The following is a 22,168-nucleotide window of genomic DNA, read 5'->3' on the forward strand; positions in this document are numbered from 1 at the left end:
GATCACCTCAATCACGGCCCAAGATTACGCAGTCGCTCCTTAATCATATCCATCTCTTTTTCCACGTCCATAGCGGGCCTCTTCTCCACCTTCTCTCGGTCTCCTTCTTTCAACAAAACCGACCGATACTCTCCATCACCATCGGGGGCGCCGACGGTCACCCAGACGAATTTAGTTCCATGGCTTCCAGTCTGCGAACGCTCCTGGACGCCCTGCCAGAACATCTCGGGAGGCATAGAGTTGTCTTCGGAAGTGAGATAGTTGGGCAGAGGACGACCGCCAAGCCGACCATGCTTGATCCACCCTTTCAGGACATCCTTGATGAAGCCGATCTTTTGAACGAATGAATTGGCGTCTAGAATTTCGCGAATTCGGTCCTCGACTGAATTGATAGAGTCACCGTTGGCGATGTTGAGAAAGGTGGCTGCTTCATCAGACGCCACGGCGCGAGTGTCGAAGCCAGAGGGGTGCATCTTGCCCTTGGCGGAGAAGTAGCGTGCAGCCGAAGGCGAAAGATGGTAGAAGTCGATCCACGGCGAGGAGCTGCGAGTACGACCGGGGGAGATTACGAGCTTGGTGTGATCGGGGAAGTTGAACTGGAAGGCACCATCACCAAAGCCCCAGATGCCGACGTTTCCGAGTCGCTGGTAGAACTTGATGAATTGACCATTGGTATGGGCGGACATCTCATCGTTCAGACCCTCATCACCATGGCGACCAAGCGATCCGATCATGTATTTGCCGAATTGATCGACCAATTTAATACGTTTGATCTTCTCGGCGTCTGCCCTGTCGATTTCCGATCCGCCGTTCACGCGTAGCTTCATCACACGGGGGCTCTTGGCATCGAACAGAGACGGGGAGACGTATGACCGCCGGATGCCACGACATCCTAGCAAATCATCGTCGTGGTTCTCATAGAACTCAACGGGATTGCCGTTGCGAGGGATCAGCTGGTCTGCCTCGGAGTACGGGATTCCCTTTCCTTCTTCACTGTCGACACTGCGCGCCTTACGCCGGATGTGTTTCTCGCCATCGCGCACGAGAACGCTGGTGGCCGGCTGACCGTTCTCCCCACGAAAAACACATCCCACGCTGCCATCATCCAAGACGTAGCCAATGCCGTAGCGGTTGGTGTAGTCTACCCACTTGATGACATATGCGTGGGGCTGCTTTCTCGAGCTGCCTCGACGCCGAGAAGGAGCGTGGTTGACCAGGTTGGACAACATCAGGCGGATTTCGGTGTTTACATCGTTGACGGACGTTCCAGGCAGAAGCTCGCAAAGGTCTTCCTGGTGGAAGAGTGGACTCAAGCCAAGGCTGGAACGAGCCTTGTTCAGTGATCCGGTCTTGCCGTTTGAGCGGGCGATTCCGTTCGCAGTAGATGTGGACTTGGCGTATGGGTTTGGCGCCGAGGCCTCTTCTATCGGAATTTCCCTTGGCCGTTCTGTTCTCTCGGCGGCAATTCTTGGGTCCTGTCGAGTTGATGATCGTAAAGACGGCTGGCGACCTACCATTCTGCGATCCTCTGGTCGAGCAGACGGTTTTAATTCAGGGATAGATGGATGAGATGGTCCTTGTCCGGCAGCTTCCAGTCTTCGGGATTGAGAACGAGTTTTGCCATATGTGAGGCCAGATGGAACGCTGGTAGACTTGGTTAATTGAGGCGCCATGTTCCCACGCAGGGTAGGTGCATCAGAAGCGGAAACCATTCTGCGAGTACGAATAGGGCGTTCGGCTAGGCCACCCGGAGGTGCTTCGCTGCCAGCAGCCGGCGCGGCTTCAGACTCCCTGGGGTCACAATAAGGTCGGGAGGACGATTCAGGCTTGCGAATGGAGTCCATTCCTGGGCGGGCCTGTTGCCGAAGGGTTGCGGCATGATTCTGACCCTCCATTCTCCGTTGCTGTGCAGCTGCAAGGGCTGCATTAGTCCGTGTTGTTGCCATAGGGTTGGGACGAGAAGAAACACTGCGTTTGGATAAAATGCTACTGTCAAGAGCAGATTCCTCTGTCCGAATTGTCTTCCTCGAGGTCTCCATCAAACACCAGTCACCCTCGCCATCGTGTGGCCATCGATACACAAAATCATCTGGCAAAGGAACGATCGGACGTAGGCCTCTGGAATCCTCAGTCTCGCATTCGGAATATGCTGACTTCGAGCAGTTCCTACCCACAGACTTCCGAGCAGTTCCATCGGGTTTCCGTCCGACACCACACAGGGAATAGAAGGCAGCCTTGCAGGAATGGTACCGTTGACTGGGGTCGTCCACCTGGTAAACATAGGCGCGCAACTTTTCATCCGAGTCCAAGCCGTAACCCCGAATCATAGCATCGCCACGTGGGGATGCATCCTTCAGCCAGATGGGTTTATTGAAGCGGCATGCGGGATCCAGTTGGCGAGGAATGCAGCCGTCGTACATGTTGAAGAACGGGTGTTCGACGATGTCGTCGGGGTCAGGGCGTTCTTCGTCCACCAAGTTCAGGCAAGCGCTGACCAGGTCTTTGGCCTCGTCTGGGATATAGTTGTTGTGCTCGGACTCCTTAGGCCAGACATAGGTGAGACTTCGCACTTTCTTGTAGATCTCTTCTTGGGTTTTTGATTGGAAGGGCGGGTATCCAGTCAACATCGCAAAGCTGTTTCACACCATTAGCAGAACCCAAGAAAGCTGGCTGAGCAACGAGTCTTACCAAATAACGCCGAGCGACCAGATATCCACTTTTTGGGTGTGTCCACCTTTACTCTTGTCGAGAACTTCCGGTGCGATATAATTGGGCGTTCCACATAATGTGTTACGTCGCTTCGCATCCTTGTCTGACAAAATGATTGCGGCCAGCCCAAAGTCTCCAACCTTGAGGTTCATGTTATGGTCCAAAAACAGATTGCCCATCTTCAAGTCGCGGTGGGCAACAAATCGTTTGTGCAGGTACTTGACAGCCGCACAGAGCTGAATCATGAAGCGTCGCACCTCTGGCAAGGTGAGACACCGTCGCTTGCGGACCATATCCATCACTGAACCGTTCGGACATAGCTCGAGCACAACGTATGTGCTTTGGCCGAATGCGAATGCGCGGAAGAACTGCACAATAAAGGGGTGACGCATCTTGGAGTGAATTTGGAGCTCCGTTCGAAACTGCAATGGTATTAGCGCACAGTTCTTGTCAACTCCAATGCCTCACCCGAGCTCACCTTTTCCTCCATTTTTTTTTGCGGCATGTGGGATTTCACAACTTTCATTGCGAAAACGCGATTGTTACGCGCAAGGGTACCCTCGTAGCACACGGCAAATCCTCCTTTGCCCAAAAATGCGCCAATCGAATATCGCTCTGCGCCGTCCTCGGGTTCGGTGACTATTGATGGCGGCGGGTCGGCATGGTTTTTGGACGTCGAGGGTTTTGGCGCAGCGCCAGCAGCATTCTTGTCGTGTCTGTCGCCCATTTTCCGGTCCATCACAGGCTTGGGCTTTATCATCTGATTTGTGCTGCGCGGTGACAGGGCCTCCATTATGAATGGAGTCGCTTTTTCGCGGTCGGCACCGAAATTAAGATAGTCGCAATATGTCTCGGGTATAATCGCAAACTCGCAAAAGGATATCAGGCGTAAAGGTCATGAGAATGAAACAAATATTAATTGGTGGTGCAAATGGGGGTATCAAGGTGCGGTATCCCTGTAGCGATCGGACGGTCAGCACCGCACTCCACCAGTTCGGCAAACCGAGTCAGGGGATGGCAATTGTATCAAAGGATAGGATATATAGAACGCACCAAAATGCAAAGCGCTGAAGAAGCAAAAAGTGTACAAAGCTCGCACAAACCGACAGGGCGCAACTCGACCGGGAGTTGGAGTGGGGAGAAGGAAGCCAAAGTGAAGAGTCGGGCCATAATAGTTTGCCCAATGCGGCAATCGATAAACAGTGGTTGCCAAGTCACCTGACTGTGGAGCATCACGAGCCCTAGCAACGGCTTTGGGGATCTTGGATATTTTCAATTCTACCTAAATAGATCTGGTGGATTTTGTTATATCTGCGGTTGCTATTGACCTTGCGAAGCCGAGGCGGTGGTTTGAATGTTGAAACATTGAATGTCTGAGATTCCGTGGGAGTATATTTCCGGACCCGCGTTTTTGTTTACACCCCTAACTTGATTTTATTGAACCCTGAAATTGACCCAACTTCCAATCTTGGGGAGCTGGATATACTATCCGTGGATCCATGTTCTTTTCCAGTAACGTAAGTATGTAGGCAATATGAACTAAGGGCTAAATCGGATGGATATACACTATGCGTAGGTCTGTAAGTAAAAGACGCCCTCGTGGCGCCTGCGAGAGACAATCATTGCTGGTATGGGTTATTAACGATGGGTGGATTGAACGGTATGGTTTGAAAGGATTTCCGATTTTCATAACCCCTAAACCAGTAGCATCTTTGTTCGGCCTTGATGTAGGTTTTCTCCTGTAGATTTCAGGTTTCCTTGCATCTTTTTGCAAATGCAAAGGCTATATCATCACCAATTCCTTCGAACCCACCGATATTTGAAGTAGTATTGTAGAGGGTGGGGTTTTCGGGTAAGTGATCGCACGGTGCTTTTAGCATCGATAGTGTTATCGTTTATTTCCGACCGATTCTATTCGGGGAGCGTGGACTCCGGGCTTCGGTTTCCTTTTTGGGATCACGTCGTAAGTGTGTGGATGTATAACTGGATACGAACATCGCTGTATATGTGGGAAAGCTTGACGAAGATGCTACATCTAGACCCTTGTTGACTGCATCTAAATTTTACGTAGCCTCGGAATATTGTAAAAGAACGTGATCATCTCCCTAAATGAGTCCAAAAAAAGTAGCAAATTCCACCAATGTAATAAGCATAACTACTGTACAGGCAGGACCAGATAGACAGCGCGCGTAGCAGTGATACGTCTCCTCACTCCGCTTTATTATCCTTTCGCCATCTTCTTCAACAGCAGGTCATACTTCAAGCAAACAAAAATGCCGATAGCGCCGAAGTGAAAAGGTCTGCTCAGGAGGATAGCCTTGGGATCTTGGCAGAATGAGTTATCCCGAAAAACATAGGCACAGAGAGAACAGCTCGAAGTTTGGAGCCAACAGACCGCACAGCGGGTAGATTTGGTGTTTACTATGCTGGAAAATTGTGTAATTCGCCAGTGGAACTTTATCAAACATCCGACTAGTGAAGGCATGCAATAGTATGGTTCTTAATTATTCTTCTAATCGCCAAGTAAGTCCAAGTTTTTGCCAGAGTTTTCGCTCTAGGACGTTGAATTTGCATATTCGGAATTTCATTGGAATCAAACCCCATATATTTCTGAGAAGATGCATAGAAAGATGCTTGGAAAAACATTAGGCCCTCCGTTTGAGGCGCGGTTCTTAGGAATGGTGGCCCGATAAAGCACTGCTGACTCACCACGTTAAGCCGCAGTGGGGACGGTGCTTGGAACAACGTCACGGAGCGGATTCTGACCTGAGTCAAGGTCGAGGCAACTTGAGCTCACCGTGCTCACTCGCTGCACATCATGTCGTTAACACTCAAGCTCTCTTCACTTGCGATCCGCACCCTCTCCAAGCCAATCGCCGTACGTTTACACTATCCCCGGGTCCACTCCGGAGCTAGGCTGACAATCTGCAGAACCAAATTAAGGCACAGGCTCGCGAGCATGAGCGCTTCCGACACATCTGTGTGTCAATGGCACAGGCCCTTCACCGCTTCGACATGCGCCTCCGGCTAGGCTCCATCCGCGACACGAGCGCTTCACAACGACAAGCTGCCGCCGAGGCGGAGGTGAAGAAGCTCACCCCGAAATCCCCGACGGCGAAAACAGAAGTCGAGACCAAGGCCGAAAAAGATGCCATTGCTAAGGCCAAGGCGGCTGCAGAAGAAGCGGCCAAGCCTCGTCAATACCGTATTCGACCCTTGTCCGAGTCGAAAGCTATCGAATCCGGCGCAAACTTTATTAGTGAAACTTTCTTGTTCATGGTCGCCGGCGGGTTGATCTTGTTTGAGTCATGGAGATCGCGTCGCAAGGAAAGCACGCGCAGAGATGACGTCGAGGAGCGACTGGCCGAGCTCGAGCAGTCAGAGAAGACTGCGATCCAGTCATTAGTGGCACTTGAGAAGGAGCTGCTGGCTCTGAAGGCTAAGCATGGTGAGCTGCCGAAGCCAAACCATCGGATCTTGCCTCGGGAAGTGTGGGAGGTTCAACCCGAAGCGGACGAGCCAGAAGTCAAAGAGACGTGGTGGTCCAAAACCACGTCGTATTTCTCCTTTTTGCAAAGTGCCCCCAGCACCACGCCGATAGTACCCGCAACCCGAAGCTCACAACCGGCGGACTCGAAGCCAGTCGGGCAATCTGATGGACAACCAGCAGCACTACCGGCAGGCCAGAGTCCACCTCCTGCAAGCAAGAGTTCATAAGACGATTGCTCAACAATCGGACGTATCCTTCACATGCATTTCTGGCGATTGTTGATTATGAGGCAGTTTGTTTCCATGCTGCCCACCTCGCTGGCTACCTTGATGAGTCTGGGCAATACCTCTTTTCTTGACAGTGCCTTTATTATCGAGTCACCCCTCTTCGAGCAGCGAACACCTGTGATACCCTCCCCTCCTTCCCCGCATATAAAGCTCTTCCTTATGTATATTAGGTCAATATCCATTTTCTCTCATAAATTTCTTAAATATTATCACGTCTCCTATTAAGCTCAGTGCTGGTGGTGACGACACCTCCACCCTTAGAGTGAAAAGAAACATATCGAGGAGGACTTGCACAGAGAAATACCGAGTGACAACAGAAGCATATTCTACAAAGCATGAAATCTTCCGTCGCTGATACCATATATGACCAGGTAATACATACTCTGCTAGTTTCAGAAGCTAATCTCGAGTTTGCTCTCATAGGTTTTCGGCTCTCCCTCACAGAACCACTTTACCTCAACCCTTCACCAACATTCCCTTGCGCGTAAATCAACACGACACATCCCTAAAGCCCAATAACAGATGAATTTGGATAGAATTGAAATCTAAACAACTCCCGGGCTGGTGTAAGTGGTAACACGGCAGGTGACACGCGGGGAAACCTGTGCCTTTCGGGGGCGGCAGATCCGGGTCAGATTCCTGGGCCTGGGGTTCTTTTTCAATCCACTTTTATTTCTGTCAATAGTTCGTTTATATCGTGAAGATGTCCGGATGACAAGGTGCATCGCAGCAAGTAATGGAAAACGATGAACGAGATTCCCTAGAGCGTGATTGGCCAGAATGAGACTCGGCATCTCTTGAGTGGGCCGGACTTTAAGCCGCCTTCCCGTAACTCCGAATAACAAGATATACAGTTTCTGGACTCTTCTTTGTAGTTGCCTTGACTTAGAATGGCTTCTAGAGTCCTTGCGCGTCAAAGTTGACACAGGAAATCCATCAATGTGCAGAAGCCCCGTCTCCCATGCAGACGGTCATTGTAGATAGTTAGTGGCCCTCTCTTCAACTGCTTACAATAGGACCCCCGCGCCGAGAACTGAATTCAAGTGACGCGAGTTCGAAGCACACCTTGCACGTTTTAAATTCCATCTCTCGGCTGACATCTTCATCCTCCCCATTTACCCTTTTCACTTCATGCACTTATGGGCTAATCATGGCGGGCAGTCTACGGAAACTGATAGATTTCCTACTCCACGAGGTCGCGCTCTGCCGGAATCAAGGTGCGTGCTCTATACCTGCACTTTAGTGCCTCTCAAGACTTCTCAATACCCGGAGTATGTTCGGTCTGATATCGAGGGGCCTGTGGCGCAATCCAACGTCAATCGAGAAGGCAGAACATCCCCTGGTGTTAAGCAAGATCTGCCATTGCAACCGGGTTTTTTGTACTTCGTTCTCTCCTGGCGCCTAACGAGAGCAGAAAAAGCAAAGACCCCCACGCAAGGAACGGGCGCTTACGAACTCATTCGGGCGTTAATTCGCCATTCGGCTCCTCATGCCCAATGACGTCGGTGCTGCTATTTTTTGACCCTCTCCAGCCACAGCGTGCTGAGTTACTTTGATTAGCCACGCACGACTTTAGTGTGTATACCGGAGTGGCTTAGTGGGTAGCCATTGATAGTCAAATAGATAAACGGAAGTACAGTACAGTAGAATGCAATGCCGACATTCCCGGCACAAGTCGCATTCGCCCCTGAGGCAGCAGCGGATCTGGTGTGGCGCAGTCCCTCGAAGTGTTTGGTGGGTTTGCGCGTTGTACGTAAGTCCGCAGTCCGCCTTCCGCTTTCCCAGGTGAGATCGACACCCTGATCATTCTTGCGCTTGACTCTTGCAATTCCCTTCGGTCCAGGCCTACTTTCTTTTTTTTACCTGGTCCACCTCATATTCGTCGCCTGGGCGCAAGATACCGAGAGGCCGACACAAAATGGTGAGTGAACACATTTCCGACAACAACAGTGACCGGAGCGGGGAGATGCTAACCACCCTTCGTGCGATTCTAGGGTCAGTCACGACGCCCCGTAGGTGGGGAGAAGAAGAGTCGCTTTGGGCGCAACAAAGCAGTCGCCGATGTGGGCGACGGCCGCCAGTCCGGCAAGCCCCAGGTCAAGAAGGCCACCTTCGAGACCTCCAAGAAGAAGGAGATCGGTGTCTCCGACCTTACCCTGCTCAGCAAGATCTCCAATGAGGCTATCAACGAGAATCTGAAGCTCCGCTTCCAACATGGCGAGATTTATGTAAGAAAAGCCGGCGCACGCGGACTGCGGGGTTGCGGTGCGCGGACCAGAACAGAAGCTAACGGTGTCATACCAGACCTATATCGGACACGTGCTGGTCTCTGTCAACCCGTTCCAAGACTGTAAGTGGGATTAACTAAGTTCCAGGTCTAGGGTCGGGTCGCTAATATGATATTTACTAGTGGGCATCTACACCGACAAGGTGCTTGACTCCTACCGCGGCAAGAACCGTCTCGAAGTCCCTCCCCACGTATTCGGAGTCGCCGAGTCGTCCTACTACAACATGAAGTCCTATAAGGACAATCAGTGCGTGATTATTTCGGGAGAGTCAGGTGCCGGAAAGACGGAAGCCGCCAAGCGGATCATGCAATACATCGCCAGTGTCTCGGGCGGCAGCGACTCGTCAATTCAGCAGACAAAGGACATGGTGCTTGCAACGAACCCTCTTCTGGAGTCATTCGGTAACGCCAAGACCCTGCGCAACAACAACTCGTCGCGATTCGGCAAGTATTTGGAGCTGGAGTTCAACGCCAATGGCGAACCGGTGGGTGCCAACATTACAAACTACCTGCTGGAGAAGTCTCGAGTCGTGGGCCAGATTATGAACGAGCGAAACTTCCACATCTTCTACCAATTCACCAAGGGTGCTTCGCAGAAGTACCGCGACAACTTCGGCATTCAGCAACCGCAGTCCTACCTCTACACCAGTCGTTCGAAGTGTTTCGATGTTCCCGGAGTCGACGATGTGGCCGAATTTCAGGATACCCTTGCTGCGATGAAGATGATTGGCATGAGCGAGGCGGAGCAGGATAATGTGTTCCGCATGCTGGCTGCTATATTATGGATCGGCAACGTTCAGTTCAGCGAGGATGACTCGGGCAATGCCTCCATTGCGGATCAATCGGTGGTGGACTTTGTCGCATACCTGATGGAAGTAGACTCTGCTCAGGTCAACAAGGCTCTGACAAATCGTATGATGGAGACCTCGCGCGGAGGTCGCAGGGGTTCCGTCTACGAGGTGCCGCTTAACACCGTTCAAGCCTCGGCTGTTCGGGATGCCCTGTCCAAGGCGATATATTTCAATCTGTTCGACTGGATTGTGGCGCGTGTCAATCAGTCTCTGGCTGCCAGGGGCTCTATCGCCAACTCAATTGGTATTCTGGACATTTACGGATTCGAGATTTTCGAGAAGAACTCTTTCGAGCAGCTCTGCATTAACTATGTCAATGAGAAGTTGCAACAGATCTTCATCCAGTTGACCCTGAAGGCAGAGCAGGACGAGTACGCTCGCGAGCAGATCAAGTGGACCCCGATCAAGTACTTTGATAACAAGGTGGTGTGCTCGTTAATCGAGGACAAGCGGCCGCCTGGTGTGTTTGCTGCGTTGAATGATGCTTGTGCAACAGCCCACGCCGACTCTGGTGCCGCCGACAATACCTTCGTCGGAAGGTTGAACTTCCTTGCTCAGAACCCCAACTTTGAAGGCCGGCAGGGCCAGTTCATTATCAAGCACTACGCTGGTGATGTGAGCTATGCAGTTGAGGGCATGACGGATAAGAACAAGGACCAGTTGCTGAAGGACTTGCTCAACTTGGCCGGATCCAGCAGCAACCCATTCGTCCACGCACTCTTCCCCAACCAGGTGAACCAGGATGACAAGCGACGCCCGCCCACTGCGGGTGACAAGATCAAGGCATCTGCCAATGACCTTGTTGCTACTTTGATGAAGGCGCAGCCCTCATACATTCGAACTATCAAGCCCAACGACAACAAGGCTCCTAAGGAATACAACGAGGGCAATGTGCTGCATCAGATCAAGTACCTGGGTCTGCAAGAGAACGTGCGCATTCGTCGCGCCGGTTTCGCCTACCGTCAGACTTTTGACAAGTTCGTCGAGCGATTCTATCTGCTGTCGCCCAAGACCTCCTATGCCGGTGACTATACTTGGACCGGCGATTCGGAGTCCGGTGCCAAGCAAATCTTGAAGGATACCAGTATCCCCGCTGAGGAATACCAGATGGGTATCACCAAGGTCTTTGTCAAGACACCCGAGACCCTCTTTGCACTCGAGGCCATGCGAGACCGCTACTGGCACAACATGGCCATCCGGATTCAGCGTGCCTGGCGCAACTACCTCCGGTACCGTATCGAGTGTGCTATCCGTATTCAGCGCTTCTGGCGCCGTATGACTGGAGGAATGGAGTTTATCAAGCTTCGTGATCAGGGACACCATGTCCTGCAGGGCCGCAAGGAGCGCCGGAGGATGAGTATTCTCGGGTCTCGTCGCTTCCTGGGTGACTACCTCGGTGTGGCGAACAACGGCGGACCTGGGCAGATGATCCGCAACGGTGCCAACATTAGCAGTAAGTCATCATGTTCCCTTGCCAATGGCAATTCAACTAATCCGTGGTCACAGGCTCCGAAGAAGTTCTATTCTCCTGCCGTGGCGAGGTCTTGATTTCCAAGTTTGGTCGCTCCAGCAAACTGGCTCCTCGGATTATTGTTTTGGTAGGTTTTATCGCTCTGTCATTGCTTGTTATATCCATTAACATTCTCCAGACAAACCGGCATGTCTATCTCGTGGCCCAGAGTATCGTCAACAACCAGCTTGTCATTTCGTCCGAACAGACTATCCCGATTGGCGCCATTAAGGCTGTCAGCACCTCCAACCTGAAGGATGACTGGTTTTCACTGGTTATCGGTGCTCAGGAGCCCGATCCGCTGCTCACTTGTGTTTTCAAGACCGAGTTCTTCACCCACTTGTCAAATGCCCTGCGTGGCTCTTTGAACCTGAAGATTGGCGAGAGGTGGGTGATTTGCCCGTTTTCTATTTAATCAGCCACTAACAAGATGCAGCATCGAGTACAACAAGAAGCCCGGCAAGTTGGCCTTGGTCAAGGCCGTCAAAGATCCCCAGGCAGGCAATGCCGACTCCTACAAGAGTAGCACCATCCACACCAGCGCCGGCGAACCTGCCAGCTCCGTGTCCAAACCCACTCCTCGAGCCAAGCAAGTCGCTGCCAGACCCGTCACCACGGGCAAACTGCTTCGACCTGGTGGCCCCGGCAGTGGCCCATCGAAGCTGTCCGCTGCTGCCCGGAAACCTCCGCCTGCCGCACAACCTCTGCCCCAGTCCACGCCTAGGCCTGCAGCTGCGCAACCGCGCATTGTACCTCAGCCTGTTGCTGCTGCTGCAGCTGCCGCACACACTCGCAGCGACTCTTCAGGTTCTGTGAGAGCCCCACCGCCACCTCCCCCGTCCGCACCTCCTGCCTCGAAGAAACCCACCGCCAAGGCCCTGTACGACTTTAACAGCGATCGTGCGAACGAGTTGTCCATCCGTACCGGCGAGATTGTGCAGATCGTCTCCAAGGAAGGAAACGGTACGTTCTCATTCCATCTTTTCAAGAAAAAAGGAAGTTCTAACAAATCCCAGGCTGGTGGCTGTGCATGAACACCACAACCTCCACACAAGGCTGGGCGCCCGAAGCCTATCTCGAAGAGCAAGCGGCCGCACCAGCACCTAAACCCGTCCCTCCCCCTCCTCCCACCGCACCTCGCGCAACTCCCAGCCCCGTCCCCAACGGCGTAGCCAGCGTGGCCGCCGCCAAGTCCAAGCCCGCCCCGCCCGCGCCCCCAGCCAAGCGACCCAACATAGCCGGCCGCAAGCCCGCGCCCCCGCCTGCACCTCGCGACAGCGCCGTGAGCATGAACTCAGGTGACTCATCTGGTGCAAGTGGCCGCGGTACACCAAACAGCGCCTCGAACGCCAGTTTGGCCGGCCTTGCGGAGGCATTGCGCGCGCGGCAGAGTGCGATGCAGGGGAAGCATGATGATGAAGATGAGTGGTAGATACCCTTTTTATCTTAGAAGGGCAGGTTAGATGCGCAAGTCGGTAGTTTTTCCGTTTCTGCGCTTAGCGTTGCGAGTTTTTCTTTTTCGCTTTTTGTTTGCAAAAGAGACCCACGGCATGTACATTCAGTCAGATTCTGATGATGATGATGATGGTGATGATGGTTTCATTGAGTCATTTTCATTTTACTGGTTGTTGGATCATGGGCGGGCCGGATTACCGTTCTACCTAGGTACTTTGCATTTTCCCTGGCTTTTCTACAGAGTAGAAAGACTTTGGAATATATGCGATTCTCAATTTAGTTTCATTGTTTCCATGTCCTATCTTGACCGTACACGACGCATACTCCCGAGGTCGACCCTCTACCATCCATAAACCTCTTTCTACCGCTGTGGGTAGACAGGGATCCACGTAGATGGGCATTGAGTCAAGGCTTCAAAGTCCAACCTAGGAAAGGAACTTGCTAGCCAGACCCATAAGGCCACTGGCACCGCCGGTTCCACCAATACCGCCACCACCCTTCATGTACATCTTCAGGGCCATCTCGGCAGCGTTGTTGATAGCAGACTGCTTGTCACCGGACTGGAACAACCCTCATTAGCATATATCCATTAAACGATAACACCTCATCAAAAACCAATCCACCATACTAAGAACATAAATAAAGAAGACTCACCATGTTAGCTCCACTCCCCTGCTTCTCATCCCAAAGCTTCCCAGCCTGCGCCATCGCCATCCCCATCAACTTGTTCTGATCCATACCCCCGTCACTGCTGCCACCACCAGTAAACATCTTCAGGGCCTGCATAGCAGCACCCGCACCAACGGTGCTCGAATCATGTGTCTGGCCCTGGCTACTGCCCCCACCATACATAGCCTGGTGAGCCTTCACGACATGCTCCTCGCCGATGTCGCCCTGGCCAGCGCTCGAACCACGGCCCTGGACGTAGGACACAGCGTTGGAGAACATGTCGCTGTTACCGCCGTCGTGGTGCGCGGATGCGTGGTGCGCTGCGGAGGAGAAGTCGTCGCCGCCGGAGTAGGGTTCGTTTCCTTGATAGCGAGTGTCGCGGTACTCTTGGCCTTGGTTCTCGCGACCGTAGCCCTGCCCCTCGGAGCGGCCGTGGCTCTGGTTCTCGCGGCCGTAGCCCTGCTCCTCCGAGCGGCCGTAGCTCTGGTTCTCGCGGCCGTAGCCTTGGTTCTCGCGGCCGTACCCTTGTTCCTCGGAGCGGCCATAGCCTTGGTTCTCCGAGCGGCCGTGGCCCTGGTTCTCGCGGCCGTATCCTTGCTCCTCAGAGCGGCCGTAGCTCTGGTTCTCGCGACCATAGCCTTGGTTCTCGCGGCCGTACCCTTGTTCCTCGGAGCGGCCGTAGCCCTGGTTCTCGCGACCGTACCCTTGTTCCTCGGAGCGGCCGTAGCCCTGGTTCTCGCGACCGTACCCTTGTTCCTCGGAGCGGCCGTAGCCCTGGTTCTCACGGCTGTAGCCCTGCTCCTCAGAGCGGCCGTAGCCCTGGTTCTCACGGCCGTACTCCTGGTTCTCGGAGCGGCCAGAGAAGTCGTTGGATTGGTCGTAGTAGTTGTCTCGGCCGGAGCCACCACCACCGTATTCGGAGCGCTCGTTGCCGGAGTTGTAGCGGTCGTAAGACATTGTGGATGGATTAATGGTTATGGAAATCAAGAGGTGATGAGAAAAGGAAGGAAAGAAAAGGAGAGAGATGGAGGGGTTGTTATGGAGGGGTATTGACGTTGCCTATCATTTGCCTCGATCGGATCTCGGCGGGGCTGAGCTTACGTCCCACTTCAGATCGATCAATTGCTTGGCCTGTTCATGGCCTGTGGCTATGCGCGGTCATGCCATTTGTACGCGTACACGTGTACAAGGTAGCTGCGAACCATGAAGTAGTGCAGGCATACCGCTGCATACTCGTCTACTGGCTGTTGATCGATAACCCGTGGTGTTTACACACATTTTGCCCGTTTGGGCACGGATCGATTATAGCGATTTTAACTTCAATAGTTCATTTTACGGGTGTATTAGGAATTATTCCTGGGTATTTCAACATAAATGAATATCCAACATAGCCAATTCGACGCCCTTCCTTACTGCGGGACCTCGGGCCAAGCATCCACGCCATCCAGCAACACCATTCCCATTCCCGAATGGAGATGCGTCTCCGTATGGCAATGCAGAAGGAACGCGCCGGGATTCTCAACATGATACCGCATCGCAATCCAAGCGACGCCGTTCGGTGCAGTAACGAAAGTATCCCGATAAACCGGGACTTGAAAAAAGTTGTCCAGCGACTCATCCATAGCTTCCTTAACGGAGCCCCATGTAAACTTCCCCATGCCCGAACCGATCAAGAACGCCTTATTAGAATGCTTGTGAATAGGGTGAGGTGGCTGAAGTTTTGTCGGCGAGGGAATCGCCAATTGGAAAATAATATCCACCCAGGTATCATTCTTCGTCTCGATCTTGAGCGAGGGATCCAATCCAGGAGACTGCGGGTTAAAAAGGGCGGGCTCCATTCTATCCAGGTTTGCCGGAAGGAAGGAAGTCCCGTCCAATGTCCATTCCCAAGATGAATTGATGCGTCCCAGGGTCAGAAGATGGAAATCATCTGCGATATCCGCGGGTAGAATGGGCGGGTAGGGTGGAAGATGAGTAGTGTTGAGAGGAATGGCATCAGGCGTCGTACTGACACCGCCGTAGTTGATATACGGCGTCGATTGCCGCGGGTTATCTTCGCCCCCTTTGTAAGTGACATTGGCATAGCCAGAAATCACCTGGTTACCATTGCCAGCCACGCGCATCGTGTAGCTTGCGTACTCTTTATCCAGCCGGATCATGACGGAGTATCGCTCGCCATTGTAAATGGGGATTTCATGGACCATTTGGGGTTCGATGTAGCGTCCGTCAACTTCATAGACATACATTGGATGCTCGTCGATGGACACGACGAGTGCTTTGAGACTGGCGGCGCTGATGAAGTTGAAGCTGGCCCACTTTGCCACGGGGTCGACAATGAAGCCGGTCATCGGGCCTTGGCTCGGGATGCATCCTGAGTTCAGACCGGGTGGGAGGGCTGCGGGGTGGTGTTCCCAGTCGCCTTGCACTACGCGCATGAATGGATCACATCTGGGTTTTGGTTAGGCCTTCCTGAGAAAATGGGAATTAGGCGTAGGGACTTACCCTTTGTCGGTTAGTGGCTCGGTGATAACTACTCTGACCTGTGGTGGTTGCAGGGCAGTTAATTCTGCGGGATCTTTACAATAGACTGATCCTCGGCCATTGACCAGAACACTGTCTGAGCAGCTAGTAGAGTCAATACCAGTACTTTGTCACAGAAATTGGGTGCTTACAAGATGTCGTATCCTGATTCTTTCAAAGCATCCATGTATGCGTCAGAGGTCAAATGATCCCAATCCGAGGCGATGACGATCTCGGTATTTTCTTCGGCTCTTTTCATAGCCTCGATGTCATCGGGATTATCAGAGATCATCCAAAATGGCGACTTGCTGTCAGCGGAGGGTCTGTATACAAAGTTAGAGGTATGTACCTTGGAGGAGGAATATGTGGAAGTTTAAATCGGGCGAGCAGCAGACTTACCGGATGCGAATCGCGCCGTACAAACCATCCATGATTCTGGACTTATCATGGGCATGGTACCAGTACGTTCCGTAGGTGTTAGCCACCCATTTGTACTGGTAGTTTGCGCCAGGAAGAATAGCCCATTGCGACAACCCAGAGACCCCATCAGACCAGGGTGTCCCTTTTTGCCTGAACGAAATGATTAGCCCAGCAATAACACATGAACAAGGGTAGGATCTTACTCAATGCCATGGAAATGAACAGAAGTATTAAACGGTAGATGATTAGTTACATCTATCTACTCAAATCAGCAACTTCACGATTACCAGGACGATATTCACAAACCGTCACTTCATCTCCTTCATCAAAAACTAACGTGGGACCGGGAAACTGATCATTAATGAAGATCATATCCCTTTCTACCCCATCGGGAGCTCCTCGTTGCCACGTGAGGTCCAAGGAGAATTGGACCTGCGCGGCGTGAATGAGGCAAGCAGATCCCACGAGCGAAAGGAGCCATTTGACAGGTGCCATGTCTTTAGGGTTGAGAGAGTATTTAGTCATAGACGGAACTCAAAATGTCAGTGAACTGGGGAATTTATTAGAATTGCGGTTTTTTTCCCATACATACTTGCCAAGCAAGGTGGGTCGTGCTTCCAAATTGCTCACATTCCGCCGTGGGGCTGACTGGTCGAGACTCTCGGTAATCGTAATCAGATAGGACGGATCGAATACCCGTCTGATAGCTTGGCTGTTTCCGGGGGATATTATATCCCTTGACTTGTTCTCGATCCGCCGAATGCGTTGCTCATTCTGCGTGGGTCACGGTGGCGGTGAAATATACCCAAAGTCCCCATCGGCCTTACGAAACCGGGTACTATTACAAGGGGAGGATTTGGATTTAGGTGCAAATACAGGGCCATGTCCGAGGACTAACGAGGAAAGAGGAACATGAATGAAAGTGACGCTAGTATACGTAGTACACTCCATTGCAAATGAAAAAATATGGTAAGACAGCCAACAACACCGAGCCCAGGGTATCAAATGCAAAAAAAAAAAAAAAACAAGAAAAGGAAAAAGCTAAAGCTAAAGAATGAACGCATCGTGCTGCTCATCCGACAAATTGCGCAGAAATCGCAAGCTCCGTTCCCGCTCACTCAAGATACACCTATCATCCCCATCCAACTCGTCCTCACGCAGCCACTCATTCGGCAGATCCGTCAAACCGAACGGCCTACCCCATTGACAGCGCTCATACTGCATGAACCCGCCAAAGTGGGGGTCTGTGTTCGCAACCCAGATGGACCCGCCATCGGGCGCGTAGTCAGCGCCGCCGATCTCGCCGAAGAAGTCGTGGACCTGGCGGCTCTGGAAAAGCTGGGCGTCGACTATGGATATGCGATCTGCGGGTTCGCAGCATAGGAGAGTGCGGGGACCTCCGCCAACCGGGGAGAAGCGGAGGGAGCGGTAGCCGGCGACGTCGGAGTCGATGGTTTGGAGGGGCTTCCAGGTGCGCGCGTCCCAGATAATTAGGGTTTTGTCCTGATTGCTCGTGGCGATGTGGCGCATGTCCGGCGACCAGGCGCAGGCAAAACCGAAATCGCGGTGGCCGCGGAGTGGGTGCACGGGCCGGCCTGTGTCGGCTTCGATTACCCATGCTTCCGGGGAATCGCCGATCACAACCCGAAGACGGCCGTCGGGCGAAGTGGCGGTGCAGTTGATCGGGCGGGAGAGTTCCTGATCGGAGAGGAATACGTTGGTCTCGCAATCTAGTACGCGGAGGTGTCTGTCGTTCGAGGCGAAGACGCAGATGGGTGAAGGGCCGGTGCGGCTGGGGATAATGTCGACATGGTTGGTGATGCCGTCATTGAAGTCGGGTGTGACGAGGCCCTTCGCGCCGGAGCCTTCTGCGCTGGACGAGCGCAATGCGTACTCGCCACAGAACCCGCCTGCCATGGTGAGGCCGTATGCTGATTTCATGCTGGAAATTTTGACCGCGCTCAGGAATCCCGATTCTGGGGATGGTCGAGTAAGGTCGATGAGACAGCGGAATTCGTCAAATTCAGGAGTCCAGGAGTGGACCTTTGATCGACCGGCAAAATGGACGGTGTTGTAGGCAGGCACCGACATCAAATTGCGGAGCTGGAAGTGCTCGATGGAGGCCGTGTGCGCCGTGTGCATGGATTTCTCGCGGAAATAAGTCTCATCCGTTGGAAGTCGTTCGGCACCCTCTATGCGTAAATAATCAAGGTTATGATATGAAGTATACCAAGTATCGCGCAGGTGGCGAGCAGTAGATCGCTTCACTTTCAAGATCTCCCTCCACGGTATTTGTTGGAGATCATAGAAGTTGCGTTTGTAGTTGGGTGGCCGCTCGATATCCAACGCCGGTTTCCAGCTCATCATCTTTGAAAGTGGGCGGATCTGCGAAGGAGGTCTGGTTTCGGTGTGGAAGCCATCGTATATAAGATTGGTCTGGATCATCCAGCGATGAATGAACTCATCAATTGTAAGATTTCGTTCGTAAGCTATATCAGTCAGTACTACCATATATGTATGCAAGTCCAGGTTGAAACGTACTGGTTGTGTGGACGACGGTCTCAGGGTGCAGCGTAGCTTCAATTTCGTCATCGCTTAGTGGAAATGGGAAGTTCCCAGGTGCCTGTGGCAGGTTCGGATCGGTAGCATTGTAGCTTACTGTAGCATAGAATGCGTCAAGGTTAACTTCATCCATCATCGGAGACCCGGCGCGAGTGTACGGGGCATGTCGTTGATTATAGAACTCTTCCTCGCCCGGGTAGAACCGAATCAAATCTGCAAGCTCGTCATCTGGGATTGTTGATGGCGAGGAGTGGTTTCCTTCAAAAAGAGGGTCATAAGTGAGACCCATATCTCTCAACATGTCATCATCTTGACTGTCGTAGTTGCTTTCGATGGTCGCCATGGTCTGCCAAGACGCGGTGCGCTCAATCAGTTGCTGCACGGTGATATCCAGGTTTAAGTCACTAACATCGCTATCAGTCCGAGGGGAGAAGATCGCTGACTCGATGGGCACACTCTCTGGGTCGAATTGTGCCGCATAGTTCGTCCTCCCGACATTTGAGAATAAATGGCTTTCATTCTGGAAAGACCGCGGCGTAGATGGGTTCGGAGGCATTGCACTGCCGGTTATCGCATTCACAACGTCAGACACCAGCCAAGAACTGCTCTCCTCGTTGACAGCGTGTGGATACTGCGCGACGGCGGCGAGAGCCGCAACCCCAACATTGTGCAAGCGTTGATCTTCGTCGGAAGCTATGTCATTCCTGGTCGCAGGACGAAGCGTGTTGGAACCCATAATATCCATGCTCATGGTGAAAGCGTCATCACCAAAGGCAGGCGACCTGCCTCTAGAGGAATCTGACGAAGTGCTATTCATAACCCCGGAATAAGCCGACACCCTCGACGGCTCACATGACCCATGACGTGCTCTGAGATAATCCGAATGAACTGTAAAGTTGGAGGTAGGAATCGTGTTTTCAGATTGGCTGTCACTCCTCATCACCCGTCATGGGGAAGCCCGGTCCCGTCTTGGGAAATGCCGAATAGTGGGGGAAGGAAAAGCGCACAGCCGGAAGGACCGACAGTTGAGAAGAACGATGCCAGGCACGAGGTGGGTTGAAGATCAAAGCCCGAGAAAAGCAAACGATTGGCAGTAACGGTTACGCGGGCTTATGAGGGCAGCGCGGGATCTTTGTCCGTGAATAGGGATGCACGATCCTGGTATTTGCAGTTGATCGGTCGGTTGCGCAGCTGACTCGCGCCCGAGGTTCTCCACAGCGTGGGGCAATGCCGCAGCCCTGTGTAGTGTCGTACCTGCGGGCGGAACAGCAATTCTTCGGGGTACGGTTGGCGTCGGGGATAAGATCAGAGCGCAGAGGCGTTGCGATGATGAGGCCCAGGAGAAGGGGGGGGGGGGGGGGGGGGGGTAAAGTTCGACCCAGGAAACGTCAGAAATAGGAAAGACCTTGACTTGTGGGCCGTTAGCGACCCAAAGGGGGCAGCAAGAGCAAGATGGGACTGGGCACGGGCAGACGTTTTTTGGGGCTAGCGCCGTGTCAGCTCTGGGGGATGCTCGAGCGCAGCAACGTGTACGAAGTCGCCCAGCGAAGTGATCGATTCCAGGATAAAACGAGGCTGATAAGCGGGATGCGAGATGACGAAAGGGGACGCGAGAAGTGGGGTTTAAGCCGCCAGTCCTTCGCCCGTGCAAGTAGCAGTGCAAGTAGCAGTGCAAGGCGCAGTTAGGGTTGAGATGACCCTTTCAACAGGCAGCTGAAGTTGAGAAAACCGTAAGAATATAAGTAGAAGTACTTGAAGTCAAGGAAATCGTTGGAGTTGGAGTTGGGAGTTGGCGCCCGAGGCAGCCCCCAATTTACCCGTCCTATTTTAGTCATCACGCATCTCCCCAAATTAGGAAATCCCATTGAAGGGGAAAGGAAGTTAGGAGAAAAGCAGTAGTGAACAGGAAAGGGGGTTGATGTGTATGACTTTCGCCCTGTGAGGTCAGGCCCATCAGGAGCCTCTGCATATGCACCGCATTTCCCCTGTCATTCCTGGGCTTTCCCTTTCGGTCCTCACCCCTCGCCGCTTTTCCTTCAGTACTGTATGAGTACGCCCCTGAGTGGCCCAAGAGACTGACCCTAATGGTACAAGTCTATCAGCACGGTTTCATAGATGAAAGCAGCTCGGTGATTTTAATCCTTCTAGCCATGCTATCTTTTAGCCACCTACAAAAGAGCCCTGATAATAGCATTCTAGTCCAAAACTGGCAACGAGCTAGAATGTAGTTTTTTTTTCAGTTCACAGCGAACGACATGGTTACTAGTACTTTTTCTCGATCATGGAGAAGTGAAGCGACAGTGAGTCAGACAAAGTCCCTAGAGGAAGCCACCAGGTCCTTGATACTGCTTTACCGCCATTGACAGCCTGCAAAACGGAACAGCGACCTCACGGAACAACGATCCCTAGATCCTTTTCAAGATGCCTTCGGAGCTCTTGCAGTGCGTCTCGAAACCAGTGCCACCATGTTAATGCAAACAAGTCAAACAGTAGAGCTTGAGCGCCTCGAGAATCTGTATTAGAAAATTAATTTGAACCTCATGGGTCTATATAGCCTCTTTCGCTCCTAAGCATGATGACCAAGATTTAGATAGGCTTCGCTAACAGAATCTATAAATTAAGCGAGATCATCTCTTGAGGCTACCTAATGGTACATCTGCAATGGATTCATCCGGTTTTCTCATTCGCTTTCCTCGAAGCCGCACGCAGGTTCGTTGCTATCGCTTCTAATCTCGAGGCCGCGGCTATCAAGACTCTAGAAATTATTTTCAAGATCCTAGAAACGATTGTCAAGATGCTAGAAATGAAATGGATTAGCAATAGATCTCACTATCTGGTGGATTAGAAAGGTACGATACTTTACGAAATCTCCGACAATAAGTGGGACGAAGTATGTAAGGAGTAGGGCAGAAACAGTTTTGATTGCTTGCCCTGCACACTTTCCGCCGTTACCTTCCTCGGAGATGCATTTAATGACGTCTATCACATCGCCATAAACCCCAACACATATGGCGTATAATAACACCACATTTGCAACCGTCCTCCGACTAAGCTTTGTAGCTTGTTCTCTGGCGAAAGGTGCAATAAGAAATGCAAAGAAATATCCAGCGGAGCATGAAAGATAAAGTGCCAAGACGATATTGACTACTTGCACCCCGCACTTTCCGTCGCCGCCTTGCTGTGAGATGCATTGGTCAATGAGGTTTTTCGTATCGGCGCCTCCGAAATATCTCCCGTAGGATAACACTGCGAACGCAGCCGCCCTCCAATTAAACTCCGTATCATAGGGCATATCGGAGGGAGAACGTCCGGCAATATATCCGAAGAAATATCCTCCGGAGCATGCAAGATATAGTGCTGAGATGGTTTTGATTATATGCCCTACTAGCTCCAATTTGCCACCTTTAT

The 22,168-nt window shown here is 52.2% G+C and overlaps 6 protein-coding genes across 6 annotated transcripts; 2 read left to right on the forward strand and 4 right to left on the reverse strand.

Annotated features, from left to right (window-relative positions):
• Positions 1–11: 11 nt before the first annotated feature.
• N7498_000180 (CDC5/polo family serine/threonine-protein kinase) lies at positions 12–3,502 on the reverse strand (the record flags this gene model as incomplete). The annotated part of the gene is made up of 3 exons (XM_058447243.1): positions 12–2,634; positions 2,689–3,131; positions 3,188–3,502. 3 exons carry the CDS (start codon positions 3,500–3,502, stop codon positions 12–14), a joined length of 3,381 nt encoding a protein of 1,126 aa, XP_058312654.1.
• A 2,025-nt stretch (positions 3,503–5,527) lies between these two features.
• On the forward strand, positions 5,528–6,426 carry N7498_000181 (OPA3 family protein; the record flags this gene model as incomplete). The annotated part of the gene is made up of 2 exons (XM_058447244.1): positions 5,528–5,587; positions 5,641–6,426. 2 exons carry the CDS (start codon positions 5,528–5,530, stop codon positions 6,424–6,426), a joined length of 846 nt encoding a protein of 281 aa, XP_058312655.1.
• A 1,867-nt stretch (positions 6,427–8,293) lies between these two features.
• Positions 8,294–12,566, forward strand: N7498_000182 (class I myosin myoA; the record flags this gene model as incomplete). The annotated part of the gene is made up of 8 exons (XM_058447245.1): positions 8,294–8,407; positions 8,481–8,714; positions 8,791–8,836; positions 8,897–11,077; positions 11,131–11,222; positions 11,274–11,521; positions 11,571–12,097; positions 12,151–12,566. Exons 1-8 carry the CDS (start codon positions 8,405–8,407, stop codon positions 12,564–12,566), a joined length of 3,747 nt encoding a protein of 1,248 aa, XP_058312656.1. The 5' UTR covers positions 8,294–8,404.
• Positions 12,567–13,014: 448 nt separating this feature from the next.
• N7498_000183 (uncharacterized protein) lies at positions 13,015–14,215 on the reverse strand (the record flags this gene model as incomplete). Its single annotated transcript, XM_058447246.1, has 2 exons — positions 13,015–13,149; positions 13,244–14,215. The coding sequence occupies 2 exons, from the start codon at positions 14,213–14,215 to the stop codon at positions 13,015–13,017; spliced, it is 1,107 nt and encodes a 368-aa protein (XP_058312657.1).
• Positions 14,216–14,667: 452 nt separating this feature from the next.
• abr2 (laccase abr2) lies at positions 14,668–16,693 on the reverse strand (the record flags this gene model as incomplete). Its single annotated transcript, XM_058447247.1, has 6 exons — positions 14,668–15,706; positions 15,761–15,871; positions 15,931–16,101; positions 16,178–16,348; positions 16,402–16,457; positions 16,505–16,693. 6 exons carry the CDS (start codon positions 16,691–16,693, stop codon positions 14,668–14,670), a joined length of 1,737 nt encoding a protein of 578 aa, XP_058312658.1.
• Positions 16,694–17,245: 552 nt separating this feature from the next.
• N7498_000185 (WD40 repeat domain-containing protein) lies at positions 17,246–19,511 on the reverse strand (the record flags this gene model as incomplete). Its single annotated transcript, XM_058447248.1, has 2 exons — positions 17,246–18,687; positions 18,740–19,511. The coding sequence occupies 2 exons, from the start codon at positions 19,509–19,511 to the stop codon at positions 17,246–17,248; spliced, it is 2,214 nt and encodes a 737-aa protein (XP_058312659.1).
• Between the last annotated feature and the right edge of the window lie 2,657 nt (positions 19,512–22,168).

Source organism: Penicillium cinerascens (genome assembly GCF_028974065.1).
Source record: "Penicillium cinerascens strain IBT 15544 chromosome Unknown contig_16_segment0_segment0, whole genome shotgun sequence".
NCBI classification, from domain to species: domain Eukaryota; kingdom Fungi; phylum Ascomycota; class Eurotiomycetes; order Eurotiales; family Aspergillaceae; genus Penicillium; species Penicillium cinerascens.